This window comes from Simochromis diagramma, unplaced genomic scaffold, assembly GCF_900408965.1.
Source record: "Simochromis diagramma unplaced genomic scaffold, fSimDia1.1 OVJJ01000705.1, whole genome shotgun sequence".
In the NCBI taxonomy this organism is placed as follows: domain Eukaryota; kingdom Metazoa; phylum Chordata; class Actinopteri; order Cichliformes; family Cichlidae; genus Simochromis; species Simochromis diagramma.
In genome coordinates this window covers 1,883,016-1,908,322 of record NW_024387448.1, presented here as the reverse complement: position 1 = coordinate 1,908,322, position 25,307 = coordinate 1,883,016, and the positions used below count along the sequence as shown (strand labels likewise).

The 25,307-nt window shown below is 41.6% G+C and overlaps 1 protein-coding gene across 4 annotated transcripts in view; it reads right to left on the bottom strand.

The window, feature by feature from the left end:
- Window positions 1-25,307, bottom strand: part of LOC120722700 (plexin-A1-like) — a 308,843-nt gene that overhangs the window by 151,658 nt on the left and 131,878 nt on the right. For all 4 annotated transcript variants that reach the window (XM_040013789.1, XM_040013791.1, XM_040013792.1 and 1 more), the window contains exon 4: window positions 7,766-7,897. In XM_040013789.1, coding sequence (XP_039869723.1) covers window positions 7,766-7,897 — 132 coding nt within the window. The remainder of the gene's footprint in view (window positions 1-7,765; window positions 7,898-25,307) is intronic.

Below are 25,307 nucleotides of genomic sequence, written 5' to 3'. Positions count from 1 at the left end.
CTATGTCATGGATTGGCCTCCCCAGAAGCCAGAACTTCACGTTAACGAATCAATGTTGAAGCTTCTTGAACTGAACAAAAGGCAGCCAACATCCAAGAACAAGAGCTTTGAATGACCTTTAAGAAGCCTGAAGAACTATTCATGAAGACTACTTAATGAAATGACAAGAAAGACTAAATACTACTTTCATACTGACTTTCAACCTCTTTAAAACACTGTATTTCCATGCATTTTCTCTTCTTTCGCAAATTTATAAAACAGGGTTTGGAGATTTCATTTTGATAGTGACGTGTACTTTCTAGTTTCTAGTTTCATTACATGTCCAACCTATAACATATCCAGTGGGCTTCACGCAGACTGTTAATGAGCACAGGAGCAACCGCCATCAACACTTCAAGCAGCACTTCCTCTCCTGTTGTCAACTTTAGAAACAGTCTTTCAGAAAAGGCTGGAGACACTTTTTTTCAGCTGTATATGTGTGATGTGAAACCAAGTATATGTCAAAAAAAATATTTTTTTAAAAAGGGTGTTTTTCATGGATAAATCCTGAAGCAATTCATAGTTTAATTGAAGCATTACACTTGAACTTGAGAGCCCAGCACGCCAGAAGGGCTTCGATGTCACACTCAGAGACAACATTTAAATAATATTCAGCATTAAAAAAATAAATAAACCTCCTTGTCACCAATTTCAATTCGCCCATGCAAACAAATGCAAAGGCATGCTCCGAAACTCAACTCAACCAATTAGCTGACAGGGCCAAGGGCATTTCTAGTAGATTTCTGTATCCTCATCTCATTATTTTTCCTGTACATGTCTTCAATAATACTTTTTTAGCCACTTCAAAGTTGGAAAAACACCAGGGAAAGTGTCATAAAAGAAGCACACAGCACTCTTTTCTGCATGACCTCCAAGTACAGTAAATGCTGAGTGAATTGAATATGAACCTTGTCTGATGTGGTGCCAGGGGTAGGGTTTCTGTACTGTGCAGTAAAGTACAGCTCAGTACATTTCTGTACTGTAGCAAAATCGATACACGGATGTACATCATTGGACCGTTATGCCACTGGCTGAGGCTTCGCAGGGGAAGGAGGGGGCGAGGCCATTCGCTGCTAACGTGCGACCTAATGAAGCTGTTTTACAAGCGCAGTGGCGTGACCTTGCCCTTTGAGTTCAATAGTGCAAATCTGGTCATGATGTTACTACATAGCAAAGATCAGAGACTGGGTGCTGTCTGCATCAATACTAGAAGTAGATCAAAAATCCTCAGGCTATATTAGTCCGGCTGAAAATAAAAGAATAGCTCATTATCACGGGAATTAATGAAAAGGAAGCTGCACGTTAGAATCAGGGCGGATAATCATATGATAAGTAAGTCCTTTGGTGCAAAGGTACAGCAGAAATCAATAGATTATGAGCTGTAATCCACTTAGTCACTTACTTTCAAGCAGTTAGGTGATGTCATCCACGCAAGGAAAAAGAAATATCTGTCTTGCTGACGTCATCGACAGAGGGTGATGACAGTATGAAAAATCTCCCTTTAGCGCGCGGCTTTTATTAGATCAGAACAATTTGAACATGTAACGAGGAAACAACAGCAATGGTAAAATTGATTTAGTGCCGCTGCTTGTTTTTATGAGCACAAAAATGATGCGATATCACTGAAAAGACAGAGACGGACCCAAAGCTGGAGGCAGACAAAGATACATGGAGTGAAAGAACACCGTGAGGCTGTGTGTGTGTGTGTGCGTGTAGGAGTGTGTGTCTCACAAAGACACAAAAGGAGCCGTGTGTAAATCCATCGCTCGCTAATCGAAAACTCTCCTCTCGCGGTGAATCAGTTTTATGTTTTTGCACTCTACATTCGCGAGCCTTCTTATATGTGGCTCACTGCTGCTATACAGATATGCGGTCTATACGCTGCAGTCCAATCCACTACTTTTAATTATGTGCGAGTGAATATGGGAAAAGGTAAATTGCTCTGTCAAGCTGGGAAATGGGCTTTTTGATGTTTGAGCTCTCATCACTTGGCATTTCTATTATTCAACAAGGAGAGAAAAATGAAGGGATGAAGAGGAGGAAGAGAGGAGGAGGAGAGGACAAACAACACCAAGGAACACCTCACTCCTGAATGCGACTGTCACAGAGTGTGCATGCACATCAGCCAGTAGGGTGGAGTATCGCTGATCATCTTGTAGCGGAAAGTTGTCTGTCATTGATGCAGATCAAGCGCACCCTATATTGCAAAAGCACTCCCATGTTTGGTTTAAATAAATGAAAAAAACTTTCATCCAATCAAAAACACACCATGTTTCGATATAAAGGCGACTGGCTGCCAACATATAACGACTTTACACATTGATGATGTCAGTAATTTGTTTTCAGCATGTCCTGCTCCCCTCGAGAGGCCGAAAACGCCAAAGTAAAACAATGCTGAGACATATTTACATCCTCAGGCTGACTTGGACTTCTGCCGTGAATCTTTGTAGAGCCTATGTGATTATTTGCTAATTACCTTGTGGTCATGTACCGGTGTTATATAGGCAGTGCGAGCCATGATAGAAGTCTTTCTACTTCTTATACAGTCTCATACGGTTTCCCTCCAGGAATATACTGACATTTGGGAATCCTTATGATGATGATATGATTATTATTCCTTATATTGAGATGATTATTGGTATTTTCTCACTGATAAATTCAAAAACTGTAGGGAAAAAAGTAGCTGGAAATGCACAGGAGGAATTGACAGGCCAAACGCAATAGCTGCAAGCTGTTGTGTTTGGCCCTGGAGTTGCCCACCCCTGTCATAGGGTCTCAGAGGAGCTTGCAGTTATGATATAACTATGGTGTAGATTTCCCCCTAGTTTTGGCCCAAACCGTATAAATAGGACGGCTGCATCAGGAAGGGCATCCACCATAAAAATCTGCGCCAAATCATACTGCATATTATATATGAAACAAGTGTTTGTTAAAATAATTAACAATTTCAGTTTATGTCTGGCACAATAAAGTCATTACAGTGTGATTCCCCACCTTACCTACTGGACATGGACTACCGTCTGGGAGTTTCTGAGTAACTTTCGAGATGCCAGAACTCTAAGTGAATTCTAACCTGTTACTCAATCTTTGAGTAACAGTTCTATTCAGAGCCCCGGAAAAAAATACAGTTTTTCTTGGCTTGAAAAAAATGCAGAAGTTTATACATCCCAAGGCTTGGCGAGCAACCTTAAACCCTAACACATTAACTAGTGTCCAAGCACCCTCTGGCTAGGAAGAGACTCGTCATCGGCAGGCCAAGAAGGCTATGCACACACTCTGATCCTTTATTGTCTGGAACACAAGTTCACATGCAGCGGTGAGGGGCAATCCTCATTCTACTCTCTATGCTCTGTGAAGCCACCAGTGGGAGAGCAGTTACCACACAAACTCACTCTGACTGAGAGAGACTGACATGCGAACCCTAAAAGAATATTGCAAATACGAAGCAGGAAGAGTTAGACAAAGGAACAGAGCATATTCTCCAAACCAATTATATTTTCCCACCTTCTCAGCTCTCACCCACTCTCGCTCCCTCCTTTTCTGCTTCATTCTCTGGCTGGACTGTAAATTTGGTCAGTGGTGAAGCTCTGGAAGTGAAAGGCCATTATCTGCTCTCCTACGAGTTGGTCAGTCCATTTTGTCTTCTCTGTCAATTAGTGTGATTCTAACTTTCATAGGAACAAAATTACACAGGCAGAGAATATGCAATTTAAAAAAAAAAAAAAAAATTTCCACTGTGGCATCGGTCTCTAGCAAAAATGAGCTTGCATGGTTATGCGTCATGTAATTATGTCAACATTCAAAATGTTGACAGATGGAGATGGATGGCGCTCAGTATAACTGAATGCAACATCAACAGGAAATTAGCTAAGGTTTAAACAGAGGGAAACAACAAGTGTATCTCCCTACCAGCACCATTGAAGGTCACAAATTAGCATACCTTGACTGTTGTTCTTACTATGAAGTTAACCGTCATTCAACAAACTCTCCAGGAAGTCACTGTGTTCCAGAAACCTCTTGTAAAACTGCACCTTGTTGTTTTTGTGTTTCTGTGTGGATTTCATGAGCAAAATATAACATGGTGATTACAAAAATTGAAACATAATGTACCTTTCAGATTTCCTAAAGCTAGCTTGCGCTTGCTAGCTCTTAATATTTGATATTGGAGCGGCACTAGTCATTATTTTTACTTTACCCGGTCTTGGATTCGTAATAATAATCTGCTCCTCGGGTTTCAAAACAATTCCTCTTTAAAGTGCAGCAAAAGGAATCCTCCATGTGAATGCCTGTACTTCTTCACTGGCTACATTAGTAAAATGTAACGGATCAACTTGGATCGTGTCAAAGAGGAAGCATTGTGAATTCAACAAGGCTTCTCTCCTAGCAGCTGACCTCCTACTGTCACTGCACTAACGTGCAGCAGACATATCAGTGCTCATCAAAAATAAAACACTACCTTTAATAATTGAAAATTACTTTCTGGTAGCAATAGCAGTTGCAGATGAAAGGAATTAGAAGGGAAAAATCTGCAAATGCTCTCAGCATGAACTTTCTTCATCCTGCTGAGCAGCTGCTAAGCACTGCTGGCTGAAGCAGTGAGTTGTTGGACAGAGGCCTAAAGTTGTATTTGATATCATTTAGAGTGTCTTTTCACAGATGAATATTCTTTGTAATCCTCAAGGTAACCCAGAGCAATGTATAGTGCTCAAAAAATGAAGGGAACACTTGAGCAATTTTTTAACTTTGACTTTTGTGACGTTTGGTGGGATTTTGAATCCAGTCTTCAAAGGGTTGAGGATTATAGTTTCCACTGAACGTTATTATATCATTTTGCCCTCATAAATTACATAGCTGGGCTGAGACCTGACCTACTGTACTTGTGTTACAAAGGCTCTTTATCTGAATGCTGGGTAGATGGAAAAGAAATACAGCAGCAACACAGTTTTCTTTTCTCCCTGCGCCCTCGTGCTACAGTCATATAATTTCAGGCAGATGCTGTACAGCTTTTGAAGAATCAAATATTTTATTTTTATTTTATTGCATGAAAGGACAAGACCACGATGGTAAAGTACAGACTGAATCCAGAAGAGAAAAAGAACATATTATACTGTTAACAGAACTTAGGCTTTTGCAAGCGTCTGGACAGACAGCATGCTAACACAAAGCTCGCCAAGAACCCAGAGTGATATTAAAGCCGAGTGTCCCAACCCTGAGAAGTCAGGGTTGAAGCTTGAATTCTCTCTGCCGGTTCATGTTTTTGTGTCGATCACTTTGAATTCTTTTTGTCCATTTTTCCTTGTGTTGTCAGCTTTGTATTCATATGTAAGCACTAAAAGAAAGATTCTCTATGTGTCCTCTTTGGGATGATGACACTTGTGTCGGTGTGTTGGACTGTAGCTTAAGGTTTCAATTGTTAACTGGTAATTATTAGACAACACATTTCAGGTCATTTTACAAAGTAACAAGAACGCAATGTAACGATTAGTGTAACATAATAACTTTCTCCGGGTAATTAAGTAACATATTGCATTCGATTCAAAGAAAGTAACAAGCAATGTGTAATACATTGCCTTTTTTTGAATAACGACTCCAACAGTCGACTTAATCAGCTATTTCCAGGCACCCTCAGTTACCAAAACCAAACAAGCACCAAGCTGAAGGTTAAAAACAGTTCAAATTCTTTTAACTGCAATAAGGTCATCAGTATACATTTTCTGACAGGTGTCTGCATCCCTTCCATCCAGAAAAAAAGAGGTATAAACTGTTAGCAGTTAGCGAGCGAGGTAGAAAGTGAACATCTAAAATTATTCTGGCTGAGGTTATTAAAAACCATAAATGTACCAAAATGCCTTAGACAGATCAAGCCAAGCAAAAAACAAACGATGTTTGGAACATAATAATGTGCCACTGGATTATTATAGCGGTGTCACAATCAATCAATCCGCTAAGGTCTAAGTGCTGTAAACGTTATAATCAGATGGAGAGCACACGTAATCGGATGAGAAAATAAGAGGCAGACATTAATAATGATTATGTTGCTGCATGTTTTGTTTTATTTTCTATCAAAAAAGTATGCTCTTGACTCTTCTTTCTACACTAACATGTTATTCTTTTTTAGAGAGTTAGCCTAAAGATGTGCTCTACTTGAACAGCACTAATAAATATATATATAGAATAATGAGTGAATTATTTTTTAAGGACTTGTGTCTATTCAGAAAAAAATGAAATACTAAAAAGCATGTGAGTCATCTTAACAGAACAGGGCCCAGACACAGGGTTGATACATGGTTACTTTACAAGCTGCTTAGATTTCAAAAGAAATTCGTCCTTTTCCTGTGTGCAGTGTTAAAAATGTAGGCGGTCACACACATTCTGCTGCATTTAATTGTGTTAATGTTGTAACTGGACCTGGAGCATAACTATAAATAATTTGGGCACTGAAATTACATTATGAATCAACTCTATCTTCGTGTGCATACATAATTCAGCGCGAGTTTCCAAAATCAGCACGTGTGTCCCCGACTCAGTGTAATTCAATATGCATTTAGGCATTTTCCCTTTAGAGTACATTTCAGCTTCCTGTACCGATCCACGATCAGAGCGCCTTATTCTCTCCGTCACGTCAACAACTACGACGTCCATTTGTATCAGTTACACTCCACTTCCTCCGCGTGCTTATTCAGACACGTGGAAGTCAATTAAGTCTAATCGCTGGTAAATTACACAGCACTTACACGCCGGTTACCGTCTACGTAGTGAGGAAGTCTCGTTGAAGGTTATCACATCAAGGTCATTAACCATTATGAGATAAGAGTCGTGCAGGTAAAGAAGGGATGAGCGGGAGAGTGGCGACTGCTGTATCAAACTCTCGTGGATAAAGGCATTTCGAGATAATGACACGTATACTGCAGGATTTGATCGTGCATATCATAATGCTGTGCAGATGAGGTCAGTGTGGGAAAATGAGAGGCCACGGAGTTTAACCAATTTAACGTCACATGCCTGTATAATACTTATCATCTTTTCAGTTATGTGGTCGCTTGCTGCAATGGCTAAACTGTAATTTACTGTTGTTGATCAGGTGTTTTTTAGATGGAGAACCAAGGATTTTTGTGAGGAATATCCTGAAGTAAACATTCAAGGGTTGCGTGTAATGTGTATCCCCGGTGGAAGGAAGATATGCACGGCTTCATCCTATATGGTGAATTTTAAAATTCATGACATTAATTAGCACCTAAAACTGTGCATGTGTGTGGAACGCTGCTTAAGCTGCAAATGTGTTCATGCCCAGTATGTGGTACTATATGTGAGTAATTACCTTGATTGCTCACTCCCCCCGTGTATATTTTTAATATATTTTTCCTCATCAGCTCTTAATGGTGCTCTTCAAGTGTCTCCGTTTTCTTCCTCTCCCTCTCTCTTCCCAGCCTTCACTTATTTGCAATGAGGGCGTTTGTGTGTTCGTGTATGTGTGTGTGTGTCTTTCAGTATGCCAGCAAGTGTACATGTACATAAAAACAGCTGTGAAGCTGTACATTATTGTTCTGTCACTTATCCCTGAACCCATCCCTAAAATTGTTCCATATATAAATGACTATTGATTTTGATTCATAATTTCCTCAGTGTGCCAATGGCAACAAAAGGCTCCTAACAGTGCTCATCTCTAGTTTAGACGTGGTCATCTGGAGTGTTTGTGTATGTGCGTGTGTGCGCGCACTTCTCCTACCTGTTTATCAGTGAGGGCATATAAGTACTGATGATCTGGGCTGAAGAGCAAATCTCGCAGGATTGGGCTCCCGTTGCTCACCACAACATTTTCATACAACACGGCAGGCTGGGAAATGGAGTTCACCAGTATCTGTAAGAGAACAGAGGAAAAAGGTAAAGCCAAGCTTATAATGCAGTCATAGATGATCGTTTTACAACTGTGTGAAAAAGAGAAGCCGCAATGCTCGTCTTTGTTGCTACAAAAATGAATCCAAAGAGCTCACAGTTTTTAGTCAAGTGTAGAAATAAAATCAAAGTTGCACATTCTGATGTGTCTGTCTGATTAGATGCAACTGAAGCTATTCATGGCGAGGTGGCGCCCAGAAACCTTAGAAAGTAAATAATACTTTGCAACTTTAAGAGACTACGGGAGAAATAACTTTTGGCAATGAACGACTGAAGAGACTGCCAGTGACAGTGATGAATACTGTTGATTGACGTATGACCTGAAACCGTGGTCATTAGAAGAACACCTCGGCAAATGGAGCCAAGAATGTCTGCTCGCGATCAGCTGACAGCTCCAATGCAATGAACGAATGTTTACGTGCCTCTAGGGTTACGATTGGAGTTGTCACAAATGATCACTTTGACCTCACAGAATTAAGCCTGTGAGTCATTACTGAGGACAACCCTTAACTATGCTTGGCAATCTTTGGTTCATCCAAGTTTCTAAGCCTTTCTCCATAATATAGGGTTGGTGTAGGCCTCAGCAATGATAAGTTAGACCTGAAGGAGTTAAAGGATGTGCCTTTACGCATCTATAGAGTGCTTCCAGCTTCCAGCTGCTATTTGTAAGTTGATCTATGGAACATATGTGACCCCACCAAGTACCCCAAACTCCAAACATAAACTCCTGCCTCAAACTGACCCAATGTTCATGTTGAGAAGCATCACCATCGATGAGACCTAACAAAAGTTCAAAAGTCCACAAAGTCAAACCCAAAAGTAGGCACATCAGGTTCGAAGTGCAACCAGGACCATGTTTTTTCTCCTCAACATTAACATCAAATTATCCCCCAGGGTCAAATCATTAATGTAGACATCTACCGTACCATCCTGATATGACTCCCTGCGACTTCCTGTCCTATAATTCATTTGCTGATTGCTGTTTTGACACATGCAGGAGCTCCAGTGAGCGTCAAAGAAGAAGTATAAGTTTTCAGACTGGGGGCAATCTAAGAGTAGTGCAACACCGCCCAGACAAATGACCTTGAAGAAGACGTCATGTTCAGGATGGTTTTGACAATCTGACTATTTGACTATATCGTGCAACACTATCATTCATTTTCTCATCCAGTACGTGGAAATTAAAATGATGCATTCACTTCCACCTCATGTAACCGCAGCCTTTTCATCTAGTGAAACACTTCAGAGGTTTCCTTAAAATGTTGCCATCAGGCGAAAAAATGCTACTAAAAGCGACAGATTACAATTGAAGTATCTTTATTTCAAACTTGCAATTCTAATATTTGTTATGTTGCCACGGTACTCAGGGTGTACCAACAACATGCAGCTATATGATGGTTCTTTGGTTGCCGGTGTTTAGTCTCCTGACAAAATTACAGAGTTATGGGGGTCACTCCTCCTGCAGCAGCAAGTAAATCTTTTTCAGCTTCCCTCTTTCCTTCTATGTCTGGATCTTTCTCTTTCTAATTTCCGAGCCTCCATCTGCTCATCCATCACCTGACAGAAGTATAGTCTGCTGAAACTTTTTCTGTTTCTCTCCACTCGCTCCACCAGCTCTTTCTCTCTCTTTTTTTTGATTTCTTTCTCCTCCTCCTCAGTCTCAACAGTCTCTGTGGTTATTATCTGCCAAATCACTACCAGAGTTTCCTTAATCTTTCTCTGAACAGAAGGTTCATTAACAGACAGGCTGTCATCGCTGTATGTGCTTTTGATGCTTAAGAGGAGGAAGCGGCTTTGGTTAAAAGTCAAGTGCTCTGGCAAATCAGCTTTGAGGAGATACTCAGTGGGATAAAAGTAGACTGAAACGGGAAATAAGAGGTAAGTCTACAGCAGTGAGAAACTGTTTTCTTGCCTAATTTTGGCGAAGGAAGTGGAATGCTATCTGCATAAGAAGCGACCTGTGTAGCAGACTGTGTCTGAGCGTTGTGATCTGATCAGAGAAATTGCAAATTGCATAACTTTTGTTGACTTTTAAAGAGCCTTTCCCCCGCTCGTGCTATTGTTGTTCTGTGTGAAGGAGGTGCATCGCACTAGTTACTGTGCAAAGGTCATTTGTTTCAGCAGCCCCCACCGCCCCTGCGTCGCACCCACACGATAACGCACTAACACAAACAGACACACAAACCGTAACTTTTATTGACATCGAGCGAGCGTGGCCTTTCGTCCGCTTGTTTTTCTGGCTCTGATGATTTCGCTCTCTCTCCCTGTCTCTTTCTGTGTGTCAACAACGGCGGAAAAGCACACAGTCGCACACTCGCACATTTGCACGCAGACACGGTAAGGAAAAGAGAGAGAGAGCTTATTTGATGATTCTAAAACTGCTACTCGTCCTAGGCTGCGGGATCATTCCTGATGAGCGAAGAACCGTGGCGGAACGGGGAGGGGGCAAGAGCAAAGAGCGTGCTCTGCCCTACAGCTCGGGGCAGAGGGCAGTTGGAGTGGGATTCAGGTCAGCTGGCACAGAGGAGACCGCAAACTGAAACAAGTGACTGTAGATTCTCATCGAGTCTACCAGCCCGCAGGTTCTTTTGCTCTCCTTCCGTGACCTTTGCACTCGGGAAGTTACTGTGTCCAAACAGACTCCATGCTGATGACTTCATCAGCATGGAGTCTCTTAAAACCCTACAATAATCTTCCTCTGCACATTACATGGATCACTCTGCTGCACAGGTTCATGTAGAACTGATAAGAGTGGCGAGCTATTTTACAGGAGCTTCTCTAACATGGCATGTGCATACCTACATACACATAAATTCTCTTTTCAGTGTCATCTGTGCTCTACTAAATAAAAAGTCATAAAAGGGAAAAGAAAAGCAACACCGGGGGGCATCTGGAGTTCCTTTATGGTCCTGTTTTCTCACTTTCTGGAACTTATTATAACAGCAAGCCCCAGCTATAAGATAAAAGCAGCTCTCCTCTTGGAAAAAAAAGAAAAAGCTCCTACCTGTTTTCAAAGGCACTTATTAAATATGCTTTTACAACCACTCCCAGGATGATTATAAAAAAAAGCAACCCATAAAGCCTACTGCTTTGATGTTACTGACAGCTTATGAGTCATTAAAACAGACTGTGTAAGTGTGTCTGTGTGGTTTTTTTACTGATTAGTTTACCTCTTTAGAACGAGACAATCATACATATTTTTAAAAATCTTGCTCAGCGGTGCCATTCACCGACGAGCGCGCTGAACATTAATTGCTGCTATTTGCATTCTAATTATCCACCAATCAATTTGTTTTAATGCATTAAAAAAAGAAAGAATAAAGTGGCATATCAATGCGGCGACTCAAAGTGTAGCTGAAGGGTCGTGCGGAGCGGGGATTGCTGCACTGCACAGAGGTCCATTTATATTCCAAGCATGCAGTTAATGCTCTTTTCTCAGGTGATGTACATTGAAGAAGCAGGAACAGGTTGCGCGTCGCGGTTAAGGACAGCGCAATAAGACATACATCATGTCTTCGACCTTTCCGATGAGGGATGGTGTCTTTATTTTGGGTTCTGAATGGAAGTTAAAGGTGACTTTTCCTGATGAGTTTGCAGCCCACGTGCTGACTTTGGTGGCACATCCGCTACTTTTCCATCCCTTCGTGTTCCACTCTCAGACCTCAGTGTCTCTCTCTGTCCTCCTGGGATTAGACTCATTACCAAACCAATGGCGATATTAAGGACATTGTAACCCTTAAATGCACACAAACACTGCTCAGGTAGACAAAAAATACACACACTAATATTTAGAGCATGCAAGCGAATGTCAGCGGCAGTTGTCGGTGCCATCTGAGGCCATTACAAGTGAAAGTGATTCATGATCAGATTCCAGCAGCTGCTGCTATGGTTAAAGTACCTGCCACTCACAACATCTTCACTGTGAAAAATGATGCGTGTTCAGAGTTTGATAAAAGAGTTTCTTTGGCTTCAAAGCGGATTGTTTTACAGAGCTCACCTCAGCTTACAAGGCCTGAACGTGTGACGCGGATTTATGATGTCACGAGCTAATGAAAGATTTACAGAGCTGAGATGTGCAAATTTGAAAACTGAACCTGGTTCTTCCTGTTAAAAGGGAGTTTTTCCTTCTCACTGTCACCAAGTGCTCACTCTGATTGTTGGGTTTGCTCTGTATTATTGTAGGATCTTTACCTTGGTATGATCTTCAAACAAGCCTGAAGGGGAATGTTAAGCCTCATTTGGGTTCAGGCTGAACAACCTTTTTGGTTTCTGCTACAGGAAAACAAATGTGACTCTTTGAAACATGGTATGAAAATGTCAAAGCCTCATGCTTTTGTGACCCGTTATGCACCCTGACTGATCCACAAGGTTTTGTCTCCTATAACAGTGTCATACTTTTCTCAATTTTCAATTTCAGCGGGAGACAAAAAAAATCCAATTGCTAACAAAGGTCCTCTCCTTGAAAATCTCTGTCTCAATTTGTGTAACAACCTATAGCCAGATGTGGCAGACAAAGAGTCTCGTATGAAAAGTATCAAAGTTTTCAAGTCTTACATTTGAAATATTTAGCTAATAGTTAAAACGCAAGTGTAGAAATATCCGTTATAGGGGCGATACCGTTAGCACTGCTCCCTCACAGCAAGAAGTGGGTATCTAGTGGTGTTATGCTAATTGATGATTCTAATATAGGGGACTTCTTGCAGTCATGGATCCGTACAGTCTTTGTTGGTGTTGTCCAGCACAGTGTCATGCCAAAGCGTGACAACCGACCTGCTGCTGCACTGTCACATTTTCAGTGCCTTGCCTTTAATACACTCTGCCTGCAGAGCGGGAGATATCACAACACCACTACATGTTCCACTCCGCAATAATTTGTCAGTGTCACATTTTGCTTCGCAAAGGTGTGGTAATGGAGGTTTGTTCAACAAATATATTCAACAGTCTTCTGAGTGAGCGTACAGCAAACGATTTCACTGAATGCAGAACTTTAAAGCTTTCGGCATCCGACACCACCTAAAGCTTCAACTACCCATAGCTACGGGAGTGTTAACAGGCTCCTAACATTCAAAGCGTTTGTAATTTAGTTTGCTTGGACCTGATGAATGTAAGTATAATCTTTCATTTCAGTGTTATACTGTATAATCAGCTCTAAAGGGAAATATGTTTAATTGCTTTATGTTTTCTGGTCTGCTTTTTCAGAAGGTTTTCATTGAAACTAGATGCCTGCAGTTATAATACGACACTGTGAGGGCAGCGAGAGTGAACCGAAACAGTAAAGGTTGCAAGTCCACAAAAGGTGCTTTATATTGTAAGGTAGAGAACCTGCAATAATACAGCAACAACAACAACAATCAAATGTCCCCCTATGAGCAAGCACTTGGCGACAGTGAGAAGGAAAAACTTATTTTTAGCAGGAAGAAACCTCCAGCAGAACCAGGGAGGGGAAGCCATTTGTTAGCATCAATAGCAAACATTTATTGACAGTATTATACAAATATTCTCCCTGACAAAAGTGATAAATCCTCTGCTTCTTTAAAGCGTGTCTTAGTGCAGTCCTTGCACACTTTGGCTTCTGTCACTTCTGTGCAGCTGTTCCATCACATTGTCTCTCCAAAAATACTTCTGTTGTGTTTTGTGAGTTTTTCTTTCGGAGCTTTTGCAGCATTTTGTTTTATTTCCATTGTGCTTTCATCCATTTCTATTGTGTTCTGTGCTTTTGCAGTGTTTTTCTATTTCCTGATGTTTTCTTAAGTTGCAGTGCATTTGGCCTCACAGGGCCACCGTACCAAAAGGGTTAAATATTTGATTGATTAGCACCAAGGTTCGATCAATCAACAAACTGTTCTACCTGTTAATATTTTTTTAATAGCCATCAAAACTGTAATCACCCAAATTTGGCAAGCTCCTTCACGTTACCATTTTGTAGCACAAGAGGAGATGCACCCACAGACTGGCTTCGGTTTGAGATGTGATGGAGACAGATAGCGCAGGGTGAAGGTGGGAGGTGTAGCACAACAGAGAGAGGGACGCTCAGTGTGTGCGCATGCAAGTGTGTCAGGAGTGTGTAGAGGAGGACAAGGTAATAAAAGTGAACAAAGGGGAGTAATGAGGTTTGGCTGGAGTACTGCAGTGATTAATACCATGCTGGGTTCAAACACCGGTCACACCTTTGGGTCAGGTTGGCTGGGAGAACACAATCACACGCTATCAATTATTCCTGTCTTCCTGTTCTCTGACCCATCTTTCATTTATTTAAAACTTCCTTTACTCTTCTTTTTTTCTTCCAGCCACTTCCTTTCCTCCATCTTCCATTCCTTTCTCCTCCATTACTTACTTATTCCTGCTAATATTTTTCCTTGCCTCGCTTCTTTCTTCGTTCACCATACCCTGTCATTCATTTCTTCACTTCATTTCATTCCCATATCTCTCCCTCCTCACCCTGCTTCCTTCAGCTTCCTTCCCTGCTGCTTTTTGAGATTTCTCCTCTCCTTCTTTTCTCTGATTCAAGCCTTCCCCTTGTCCTTTCGCTTCCCCCACAGACACAGACCTCTCTCTCTCAACTGTGTGTCTGTGCAGGCGCCGGTTTGTGTCCAGACATGGCAGTGCCCTGTCCAACCTCAGCTGTTAAACATCTAGCTAATTATATGGTTGGACAAAGGCAAAGGAAGAGGAAGAAAAGGAAGAAAGGGAATCAGAGATGGGGGCGGAGGGGGCGAAAAGAGCTCAGTAACACTGTTAGCATTTCTCGCTGAAACCGAAGTCACAACGGTGCGGCGAGGACAAGCCGTAACCCACTGTCCTAAATGTTTAAGTCTCCCTTTGATGGCGCAGGGAAGAGAGAGAAGAGTAAAAGGCATTTCCTTAATGAAATCTACAGCAGTGAACGTGTGTGTATGTGTGAAACAGCTCCTCATTGTATTCATGATCCCTAATGAAATTGATTTTGGGCTCATCTGCTGAGAGGTTGGCCTACACACACACACACACACACACAGAGAAAGACACACAAGCACACTAATAACTCTGATACCAAGGTTCTCTTTGCAAAAGAACTGCCAGCAGTCGGTGAGAGTTTGAGAAAATACTGTCAAAAAAATACAAAAAAAGTAAGAAAATGAGGGATGAACTCGAGCTGGTGGGACGGATGCATACAGCAGTTGTCTCAGTTATGGAGTACGTATGCGTCTGTCTGTCTGTGTGTGTCTGTGTGTGTCTGACCCTGGCTGGAGGGCATTCAACATATCACAGCACACCTGCTGACTAAACAGTCTACGTCTAGGTCTCTCTCGCGCTCTCTCTCACACACACACACACACACACGAGTGTGCACACAGCTTGGTAGAGTCACATAAGCGAGACAGGTTACTCGGAGTGAAATTAATCATCGTTCTTTTGTCGCACCACTGCTCTCACAACAGGAGTCCAGGCCCCAGGTGACACACACACGTGCACGCACACACAGCCACACACACAAAGAGTGACAGCCAGACAGCTGGTTGGTGACAGCATGCCACTATGAAGCTGTTTTGCTAACAGCTAACATTAGTTGGCTCTGGTTAAAAGAGAACAAACAGTGCCGAGGTGCGGTCAAGAGAACGTACAGTACACACCGAGCGTCTTGATTTCAGTCCAATACACAATTTTTTTAATAAATTTTTTTTTAAAAATATTAATGCACTGTCAAATCACTTTAAATTAGAACAAAGGCCAAATGATCATGCGTAACTTTAAATTGTGGCTGGATAAAAAGGTTTGGAGGCTGATCGTGCTTCCTTGAACACTAGCAAGAACGGAAACGTTTGTTGCTTCAAAATAACGGACACACGTTTTTCTCTCTTTTGATGCTTTCAACTTTGGAGAAAACTCCCCGAAAAATCTCAGAGAAGATTATTTTAAATGCCTTTTAATGGATTCCTTTAAAATGGTGAAGAGCCCCCTTAAACCTCTGTCTGCTTTCTCTTGTTTCATCTTTAAAGCCCAGGCATTTCCAAAAAGTGTCTCAACCCAGACAATCCCCCTTTTTTTTTTCTTTTTTTTTTTTAAATGCCCACCGTTTCAGCTAATATTGAACTGAGCATTCTCTTCCTGCCTGTGATAGTTGCATTATTTTAATCCAGATCAAAGGCGAAGCTTCTAAAATTTTAAATCTGTAAATGTAAAATTACTTACAAAAGAAAAAAGTGTGTTACAGAAACCAAAAAGTGTGTTAACGTTAAATTTCAACCAGGAAGTGACACTGTTAAGATGCAGAATCTATTTTGGGAGTGTCCTGGGTCCAGATACACTACATGGACAAAAGTATTAGATTAAAAATCTAATTTCCAAGAGAGAGCTGACATCAGTACAATATCTAAATCAGTATATAATACAATACCAGAGACTTTAACCTGTCAGAGACTGACAGAGAATTCCTGGATACCATGTGATGTGTACAGGGAGTGCAGAATTATTAGGCAAATGAGTATTTTGTCCACATCATCCTCTTCATGCATGTTGTCTTACTCCAAGCTGTATAGGCTCGAAAGCCTACTACCAATTAAGCATATTAGGTGATGTGCATCTCTGTAATGAGAAGGGGTGTGGTCTAATGACATCAACACCCTATATCAGGTGTACATAATTATTAGGCAACTTCCTTTCCTTTGGCAAAATGGGTCAAAAGAAGGACTTGACAGGCTCAGAAAAGTCAAAAATAGTGAGATATCTTGCAGAGGGATGCAGCAGTCTCAAAATTGCAAAGCTTCTGAAGTGTGATCATCGAACAATCAAGTGTTTCATTCAAAATAGTCAACAGGGTCGCATGAAGCGTGTGGAAAAACCAAGGCGCAAAATAACTGCCCATGAACTGGGAAAAGTCAAGCGTGCAGCTGCCAAGATGCCACTTGCCACCAGTTTGGCCATATTTCAGAGCTGCAACATCACTGGAGTGCCCAAAAGCACAAGGTGTGCAATACTCAGAGACATGGCCAAGGTAAGAAAGGCTGAAAGACGACCACCACTGAACAAGACACACAAGCTGAAACGTCAAGACTGGGCCAAGAAATATCTCAAGACTGATTTTTCTAAGGTTTTATGGACTGATGAAATGAGAGTGAGTCTTGATGGGCCAGATGGATGGGCCCGTGGCTGGATTGGTAAAGGGCAGAGAGCTCCAGTCCGACTCAGACGCCAGCAAGGTGGAGGTGGAGTACTGGTTTGGGCTGGTATCATCAAAGATGAGCTTGTGGGGCCTTTTCGGGTTGAGGATGGAGTCAAGCTCAACTCCCAGTCCTACTGCCAGTTTCTGGAAGACACCTTCTTCAAGCAGTGGTACAGGAAGAAGTCTGCATCCTTCAAGAAAAACATGATTTTCATGCAGGACAATGCTCCATCACACACGTCCAAGTACTCCACAGCGTGGCTGGCAAGAAAGGGTATAAAAGAAGAAAAACTAATGACATGGCCTCCTTGTTCACCTGATCTGAACCCCATTGAGAACCTGTGGTCCATCATCAAATGTGAGATTTACAAGGAGGGAAAACAGTACACCTCTCTGAACAGTGTCTGGGAGGCTGTGGTTGCTGCTGCACGCAATGTTGATGGTGAACAGATCAAAACACTGACAGAATCCATGGATGGCAGGCTTTTGAGTGTCCTTGCAAAGAAAGGTGGCTATATTGGTCGCTGATTTGTTTTTGTTTTGTTTTTGAATGTCAGAAATGTATATTTGTGAATGTGGAGATGTTATATTGGTTTCACTGGTAAAAATAAATAATTGAAATGGGTATATATTTGTTTTTTGTTAAGTTGCCTAATAATTATGCACAGTAATAGTCACCTGCACCCACAGATATCCCCCTAAAATGGCTAAAACTAAAAACAAACTAAAAACTACTTCCAAAAACATTCAGCTTTGATATTAATGAGTTTTTTGGGTTCATTGAGAACATGGTTGTTGTTCAATAATAAAATTATTCCTCAAAAATACAACTTGCCTAATAATTCTGCACTCCCTGTAAAGTTGGGACCCATGGTAAACATTTGCTGAATAACTATTTCCATGTATTAAAGCAGCATACGCAACACTAAGTGCTTTTGATTGGAGTCCACTAAGGCATTATGGACAGCCCCATTGAAATCAGTGTCATGAATTGTACTGATATATTACTTCAAGTCAAACTAATACAGTTTGATAATGAAAAAAATCAAACACTCATTTTGCCAATAAGTTAAAGGCAGAGAGCAGACGGGCCTGTGTAGGTCAAACTTTGGGACCCTCATGTGTCTTGAAACAAAACACAGGTTTTTCTTTTATCAGCTGTGCAGATAGTTTTACAGCAAAAAAGGGGAAAAACTTTATAACTGTGGCTACATTTCTCTATTATGTGTGTATTATGTGTGTATACAGCGGGGAAAATAAGTATTTGACACATCAGCATTTTCATCAGTAAGGGGATTTCTAAGTGGACTATTGACACAACATTTCCACCAGATGTTGCCATCAAGCCAAATATTGAATTCATACAAACAAATCAGAACATTGAAGTATACAAGTTGGATCATATTAAATAAAGTGCAATGACACAGGGAATAAGTATTGAACACACTTTATTTAATACTTTGTAGAAAAGCCTTTGTTGGTGATTACAGCTTCTAGACGCCTCTTGTATGGATAGACCAGTCGTCTGCATTGCTCAGGAGTGATTCTGGCCCATTCTTCCACACAAACGGTCTTTAAATCTTGAAGGTTCCTTGGGCCTCTTTTATGAACTTTGATCTTCAGTTCTCTCCATAGATTTTCTATGGGATTTAGGTCAGGTGATTGACTGGGCCATTCAAGCAACTTGATTTTCTTTCTTTGAAACCACTTCATTGTTACCTTGGCCTTGTGTTTGGGATCATTGTCTTGCTGAAATGTCCACCCTCTTTTCATTTTTAGCTTCCTGGTAGATGGCAGCAGATTTTTATCCAGAATGTCCCGGTACATCTCTCCATTCATCCTGCCTTCAATAATATGAAGTCTGCCAGTACCCCTTGCTGAAAAGCAGCCCCAAACCATGATGCTACCACCCCCAAACTTAACTGTTGGTATGGTGTTCTTGGGGTGGTGAGCAGTGCCATTCCTTCTCCAAACATGGTGTGTAGAATGGCTGCCAAAAAGTTCAATTTTGCTTTCATCTGACCATACTATAGTCTCCCAATAATCCACAGGCTTCTCCAAATGCTGTTGCGCAAATTTTAACCGAGCCTTGACATGCTTTTTGTTCAGCAATGGAGTCTTGCGTGGTGAGCGTGCATGGATGCCATGGCGGTTCAGTGCATTGCTTATAGTTTTCTTTGAAACAACAGTACCTGCTGATGCAAGGTCTTCCTGAAGTTCTGTCCGAGTGGTTCTTGGCTCTTGGAGAACTCTCCTGATTATTCTTTGGACTCCTCGGACAGGGATCTTGCGTGGAGCACCTGATCGTGGCAGGTTTATGGTGAACTGATGCTCCTTCCATTTCCGGATAATGGCCCCCACAGTGCTCACAGGAACATTCAGCATTCTGGAAATGCACCTATAACCATTCCCATCACAATGCTTTTCAACGATAAGATTACGAAGATCTTGAGAGAGTTCTTTGCTTTTACCCATCATGAAGTCTTTCCTGTGTGCCTTCTGGGTAATGAGGAGCCTTTATAGGCCATCAATTAGGACTAAAGCAGCTGATATCAATTAGTACTGATAGGGGACAGGATTTCTCTATCAATACTGACAGATTTCAGGTGATCTCCTGGCTTTCTATGTCATTTTGCCCCTTGTTATCTTCATGTATTCAATACTTATTCCCTGTGTCATTTCACTTTATTTATTATGGTTTAACTTGTATACTTCAATGTTCTGATTTGTTTGTATGAATTCAATATTTGGCTTGATGGCAACATCTGGTGGAAATGTTGTGTCAATGGTCCACTTAGAAATCCCCTTACTGATGAAAATGCTGATGTGTCAAATACTTATTTTCCCCGCTGTAGCTATGCTTATGCATAGCTGTGTAGTTTTAACATTTGTTAAAACTTTGCTTGTTCCGGTCATCTGGACAGTTCTAGTTCTAACAGTTCTAGTTAATGCTACACAGCATGTTACACAGACATCTAACCTTGGGGAACTTTTCCATTTAGGGGTCTAATGGCAGACTACAACAGAACAAGAATCAGCTCCATAAGCTCAGAATCTATTAGACTCTAGATATGGCAAAGGCTCTGATTCTTAGCAGTCTCTCTTTACTTTCTTAGTGTTATTGTAAAGTTCCCATAAAGACCATCTTTACATAGAAAGCACAAAGAGAAAAAACAAATGGTTACAAAGTTATTTAGCTTGAAAGAAAAGAGAAGAAAAGTAGGTTAGGGACATAAAAGCTGAATTGTTTAATTGAGTATTTAGGACATCCTGACTGAGATAAGTGAGACTGAAGTAATATAGGATTTCTAAAAATAGGTACTATACCTGGAAAACCAGATTGGGAAAATTCCGTCTTAATTTGAGACCCAGTTTTTGTAATACGTTCCCTAACCTTCATGTGACAGTTAAGGTTTGTCTGTCAAAATTCACCTTTGTCAATGCTGTGATGGCTCCAGAACTCATTAGCTTGGTGACTAAATCCAAAAAAGTGTGATCCATCTTATAAAGAAAGAAAAAAAAGTTTGGAACAAATTAAATCATGCAACAACTCCAAAATTAGAGCTGATTCGGAGCACCTGACATGTTGGTCCTGCTCTGCGCTGGCACTTGTTTTGAGCAGCGGGGTAGCATTTTCGCTTTAATCTGAGACTACTTGCCAGAAGTTGACAGGGGTGGCTAAGTAAGCAAGACCAATTAGATACTGTCACACTAAAAATTCTCAAAGGTTTTAACCTGACAACAGTTAGAATTATACTGAGTTTACGGTTCCTCCCCAAAACCTTGGCACGGGTTATTAGCACTGTGAGGATTTCTCATGGAGACTGCAGGCCACTGGGAGCGTCAAAATGTCACCATATCCCTTTGACTTACATCCCAGATGGGGATCGCGTGCTATAAAGTGACACTTTATGACCAGGAGACACTAAGAGGAGATGTCTCTTTCCATTCAAGGACCACACAGATAAGAAGACTTTTTTGTCTGCTGTCTTGACTTCATTTTAAACTTCCTCCCTCAATAACATCATCTGCCTGCTCCTGTAGCGAGGCAGAAATAAGCAAATAAATTATAAACCCAACAAAAAAAAAAAAAGAAATCACCTGTAACTGAACGTAATCTAGCCTCATATTAAGCCTCATTTCTTTAAAACAAGTGAACAATTCTGCTAGTGGGGGTCTATAAAAGAGCCCTTAATTCAGGAATGAGTGTCATTATTATGAAACAAGGTGGAATAATGCAAATCACTCAACTGGCATGAAAAAAGACAGCATATTCACTTAGACTGTCAATATGACTCGATTTGCATTGAAACCGCGTGGAATCACCTTGACGATGGCACTTTAAGACAAATTAAGTGACTTGCTAGGACTGTTTTTTGGGATATTTCTCTTCCTTCACCTCTCCCATCCCCTCTGTGCCATGGCACATCTGGAAGGGCTTCTGACATCACTGGGTCTGGCTGTGGCTGGCTTGTAACGGTGTGGTTTGGACCCACTGCTGAAATGTGGGTAAGGCAGACTGTCTCATATGCTTTCTGTATATGAGTAGAAATGCATTTATACAATGCTAAATATTCATATCATGCCAAATCACAACAGTAACCTCAGAGTGATTTATACTGTAAGGAAAAGACCCTATAATAATACAGAGAAAGCAAACACTCAGAAAACCCAGTATGAGCAAGCACTTGTCAACAGTGGAAAGGAAAAACTCCCTTTTAACAGGAAGAAACTCCCAGCATCCATCTGGCACGACTGGATGGAGTTGAACCAGCGTATTCACGTTGCCTGAGTTCCAACAAAAGTGAGTGAACTGAATGCCGTCAGCTTACATACGCCACCTAATGCTGCCTCGAATGCCACTACCCAACAGTTCATACAATAACATGACTTAACAAGTGATATGAGTGGCATCTTCAGTACCTTTTGACTGTCACTAAGGAAACGTTTGGAGTGTAGTTGATACAAAGGATAGCTCCTAGTATTTCTACCCGTCTGGGGATGCCCTCCACATAAGCATGTGAGACTGAGGACTTCAAGGTGAAACCAAGAGCTCGGGTCGATGGAGAGGAGGACGATGAGGCCAGAGAATGCATTCTTGCACCAAATATAACTGCTGGCCCTGAGCTATTGTTTTCACACTCCCACCATAATAGTTTTATCTTGACAGCTCCGAGATGAGGACAAGTGAGGACAAATCTTCATCTCTCCACAGCTCCATCGATGATGTGTGTTTGTGAGTCTGTATTTGCATCGACGCAGCGTTTCACTTCTGATTTGGCGCCACCGTCCCTCTCGCTCTCTCCTCAGAGCTTTAGAAACAATTGCATTTCTTTTCCTTTTTTTTGTTTCCCTCTGCCTTTCTCTATCCATCTGTCCCTCTCTCATCCCGCACTCTCTTGTCACACTCCCTCCCTCTCTTTTGCTTCCCCTCCCTTGATGTACCAGCTCAGCTGACACACATGAGCAGCCAAGCAGAACACACCGGTGTATAGCGCAGCCTAGCAGTATGTGTAGGTGCCACTGTGTGTACGTTCGCATATATGCGTGTGTGTGCTGCCCTGCAGTGAGTAGTGAAACTACTGCTAAACTACATCAATTTGTCAAGAGCAGAGGGGTGTGGGCCTTGAGGACCGCTGCTCCACCGTCTGCAAGGTAAACAGACGAGTACGGATTTAAAAGAAAAGTATTTTAAGGCTAAAAATTCCAACTGAAACTACATGCAAACTTTTTTTTATGTACACAAAAACACATTTATGTTTCCTTTGGATCAGCCTGACTGGAGCAAACACCAGGAGGATGGGACACTTCATCACTGCCACTCCTTCAGTGTGTGTGTGCATATGTTGACTTTGACAAAGAGCGGTCAAGACCTCACTGTTGACGGTGTGTTTTATGTGCGTTGGAGTGCGTGTGTGTGTAAACAGAAGCCTGCCCCACCTCGAGAACGCGACGCCTCATTATCAAAGGGGGAGTGCGTATAAATTATCAGCTTCTGGCCCCGAATGAACTAAATAAAGAAAACAATGTCACAGCGCGGTCACGGGGCGAACGTCTACTGAACAAATGATAAATGTCTCTCTCGTTCTGTTTGCTCTCCTCTTCTGGCCTGTTGCCACGGCGATTAATTCTGGGATGCGCACACACGGAAAAAAGAGAGTGAGAGAAAGAAGGAGAGATGGGAATGACACATTTTGGACGGCATTGCTTCAAAAGCATCACGCTTATCACAGCTACACACAGACTGTGTGCGATTAATCCAATACCCCCCGAGCACTGTCTCACACACAAACACACACATACATGAATTCCCATGCAGCCACACCCAAAGTTACAGGTGAGTGTACGTGAAGGTGTGTGTCTGTTCGTAATTTTTAAAGGGGGTTCCTTGTGAGGTGACGGTGCATTAAGAAGAAGCAATTAAAGTGAAAGAAGAGGCGTGAATTATTAATTTGTGCCGGTAAGATAATAAAAAATGCAGGACAATATTCAAAAACAAAGTGACCTTCTTTCCTACTCTGTAATCCATCTCTGACACAGCAGCTTTCACACTCAGTTTTGATACAAAGCTTTCCCTCCTATCTCCCTTCCCCCCATCCTCATCTTCTCCCTTCCTCACTCGGAGTGACAGCGAATCATCAAACTTACTTTAGCTGGCCTTAAATAGGATAAGAGGTGTGGGAAACCAGCAGTGACACACAGATCACCAGTGATCACATCTGCTGTCACTGGGAAAACTGGCTTAATGAGACTTGTAAGCGCTGGCAGAAACATTTTGGAGAAGTTCTCCGATATGCTGCAAGATTTTCTTCCCCCTGTGGCTTTTAGGTCCTGGACACAGACTGTATATAAAAGAAGAAATACGTCCCTGGTGTGTTTAGCCTCTCAATTGCTGGGTTCAATTTTTATTCATCATATTGCAATGTTCTTTTGTAAACTACAGAAGCATTACAAAAGAAAGTAAAACAGACCTTGTGTGTGTTGAGTCACTAATGCATGTGTGTGTGCAAAGTCAGGAAACATCACTCCTCCCTATGGTATCATACACCTCAGCTGGAAGATAACCTGCTGCCAAACACTTCCTGCATAACACAGTACAGCAAAGAGAGTTACAGTCCTGGGATTTGATGTTGTGGAAGTTGGAAGTTATCACTTTCTAACAACTGTAATGCACTGAGTAATGCACTCAAGTGTTGTGATAATATCATATCATGAGGTGGCTGGTGATTCCCACCTCTACAGATTCAATGCATTTGATGGTTACTGGCATATCCACATGCCTAGCTTGAGTTTATGCTTTTCTGTTATTAGCGATTGGTCACAGTCTACATACAGCCAACAGCTTTACCTGGCCCATGCCCCGCCCCCTTGAGATGACCCTTATGGCATCATCAAGGTTAATGACTTATGAGGTCTGTCGCTGCAACACACTCTCACTCTCGAGGCGTAATATTTTACGCTAGGTGACAAATCGTCAACATGTCATGTTTCCGGGCACCCAACACATTCCCAAATGACGAGATCGGAAAAAAGAGGAAACATGAGAACCGTTTGGAATCAATCCACATGTTTGTTCATTTTCCTAAAATTGCTTTGAAAAACACTATTTAACGTCATTAAAGTGCTGGTTAAGGATAGGGATAAGGTTATGGTTAGGGCTGGAATACATGGCTGGAATGTGTTTTACCACAGGACCCTCATTCCACTGTATTTAACCCATGGCCCGGTGAGTACCATGAGAACGCCGAAGGTCGCCTTTGGCGTTCCTCAGGAACGCCGCGGGATGTGACAAATCGTCAGGATGTTACAGATTGGGAGTGAGATCGGGGTCACAGGACATCTAGAACTCTCTATAGGCTTAAAGTAGTGGAATTATGCCACAGTTTGTTCATCACAGTTCGTTTTATCACATTTAAAATATCAAACTTAAAATAAGATAAATCAAAGTCATTTTGAAAAAGCAAAAACACAAAGAAAGCGAACAGTTAGCTGCACATGAAGATAGCTTAACTTTCATCAGTGAACTCAAACAGAAGCTCCTCACTAACGAAGAGATGCTGTAGCTAGCGAGCTTTGTTTGAGACAGATAGTGTCTGTGAGAGTTACAGAATGATTTCATTGCTATGTTCTTCCTGTTTTCCTGCATTTCATCCCTCCTCTTTCCCCACTTTCTTGTCTTGGGAGCAGAGAAGAGAAGTGGACAGTCAGATTAATGACCTCGGCCTCTAACACACTC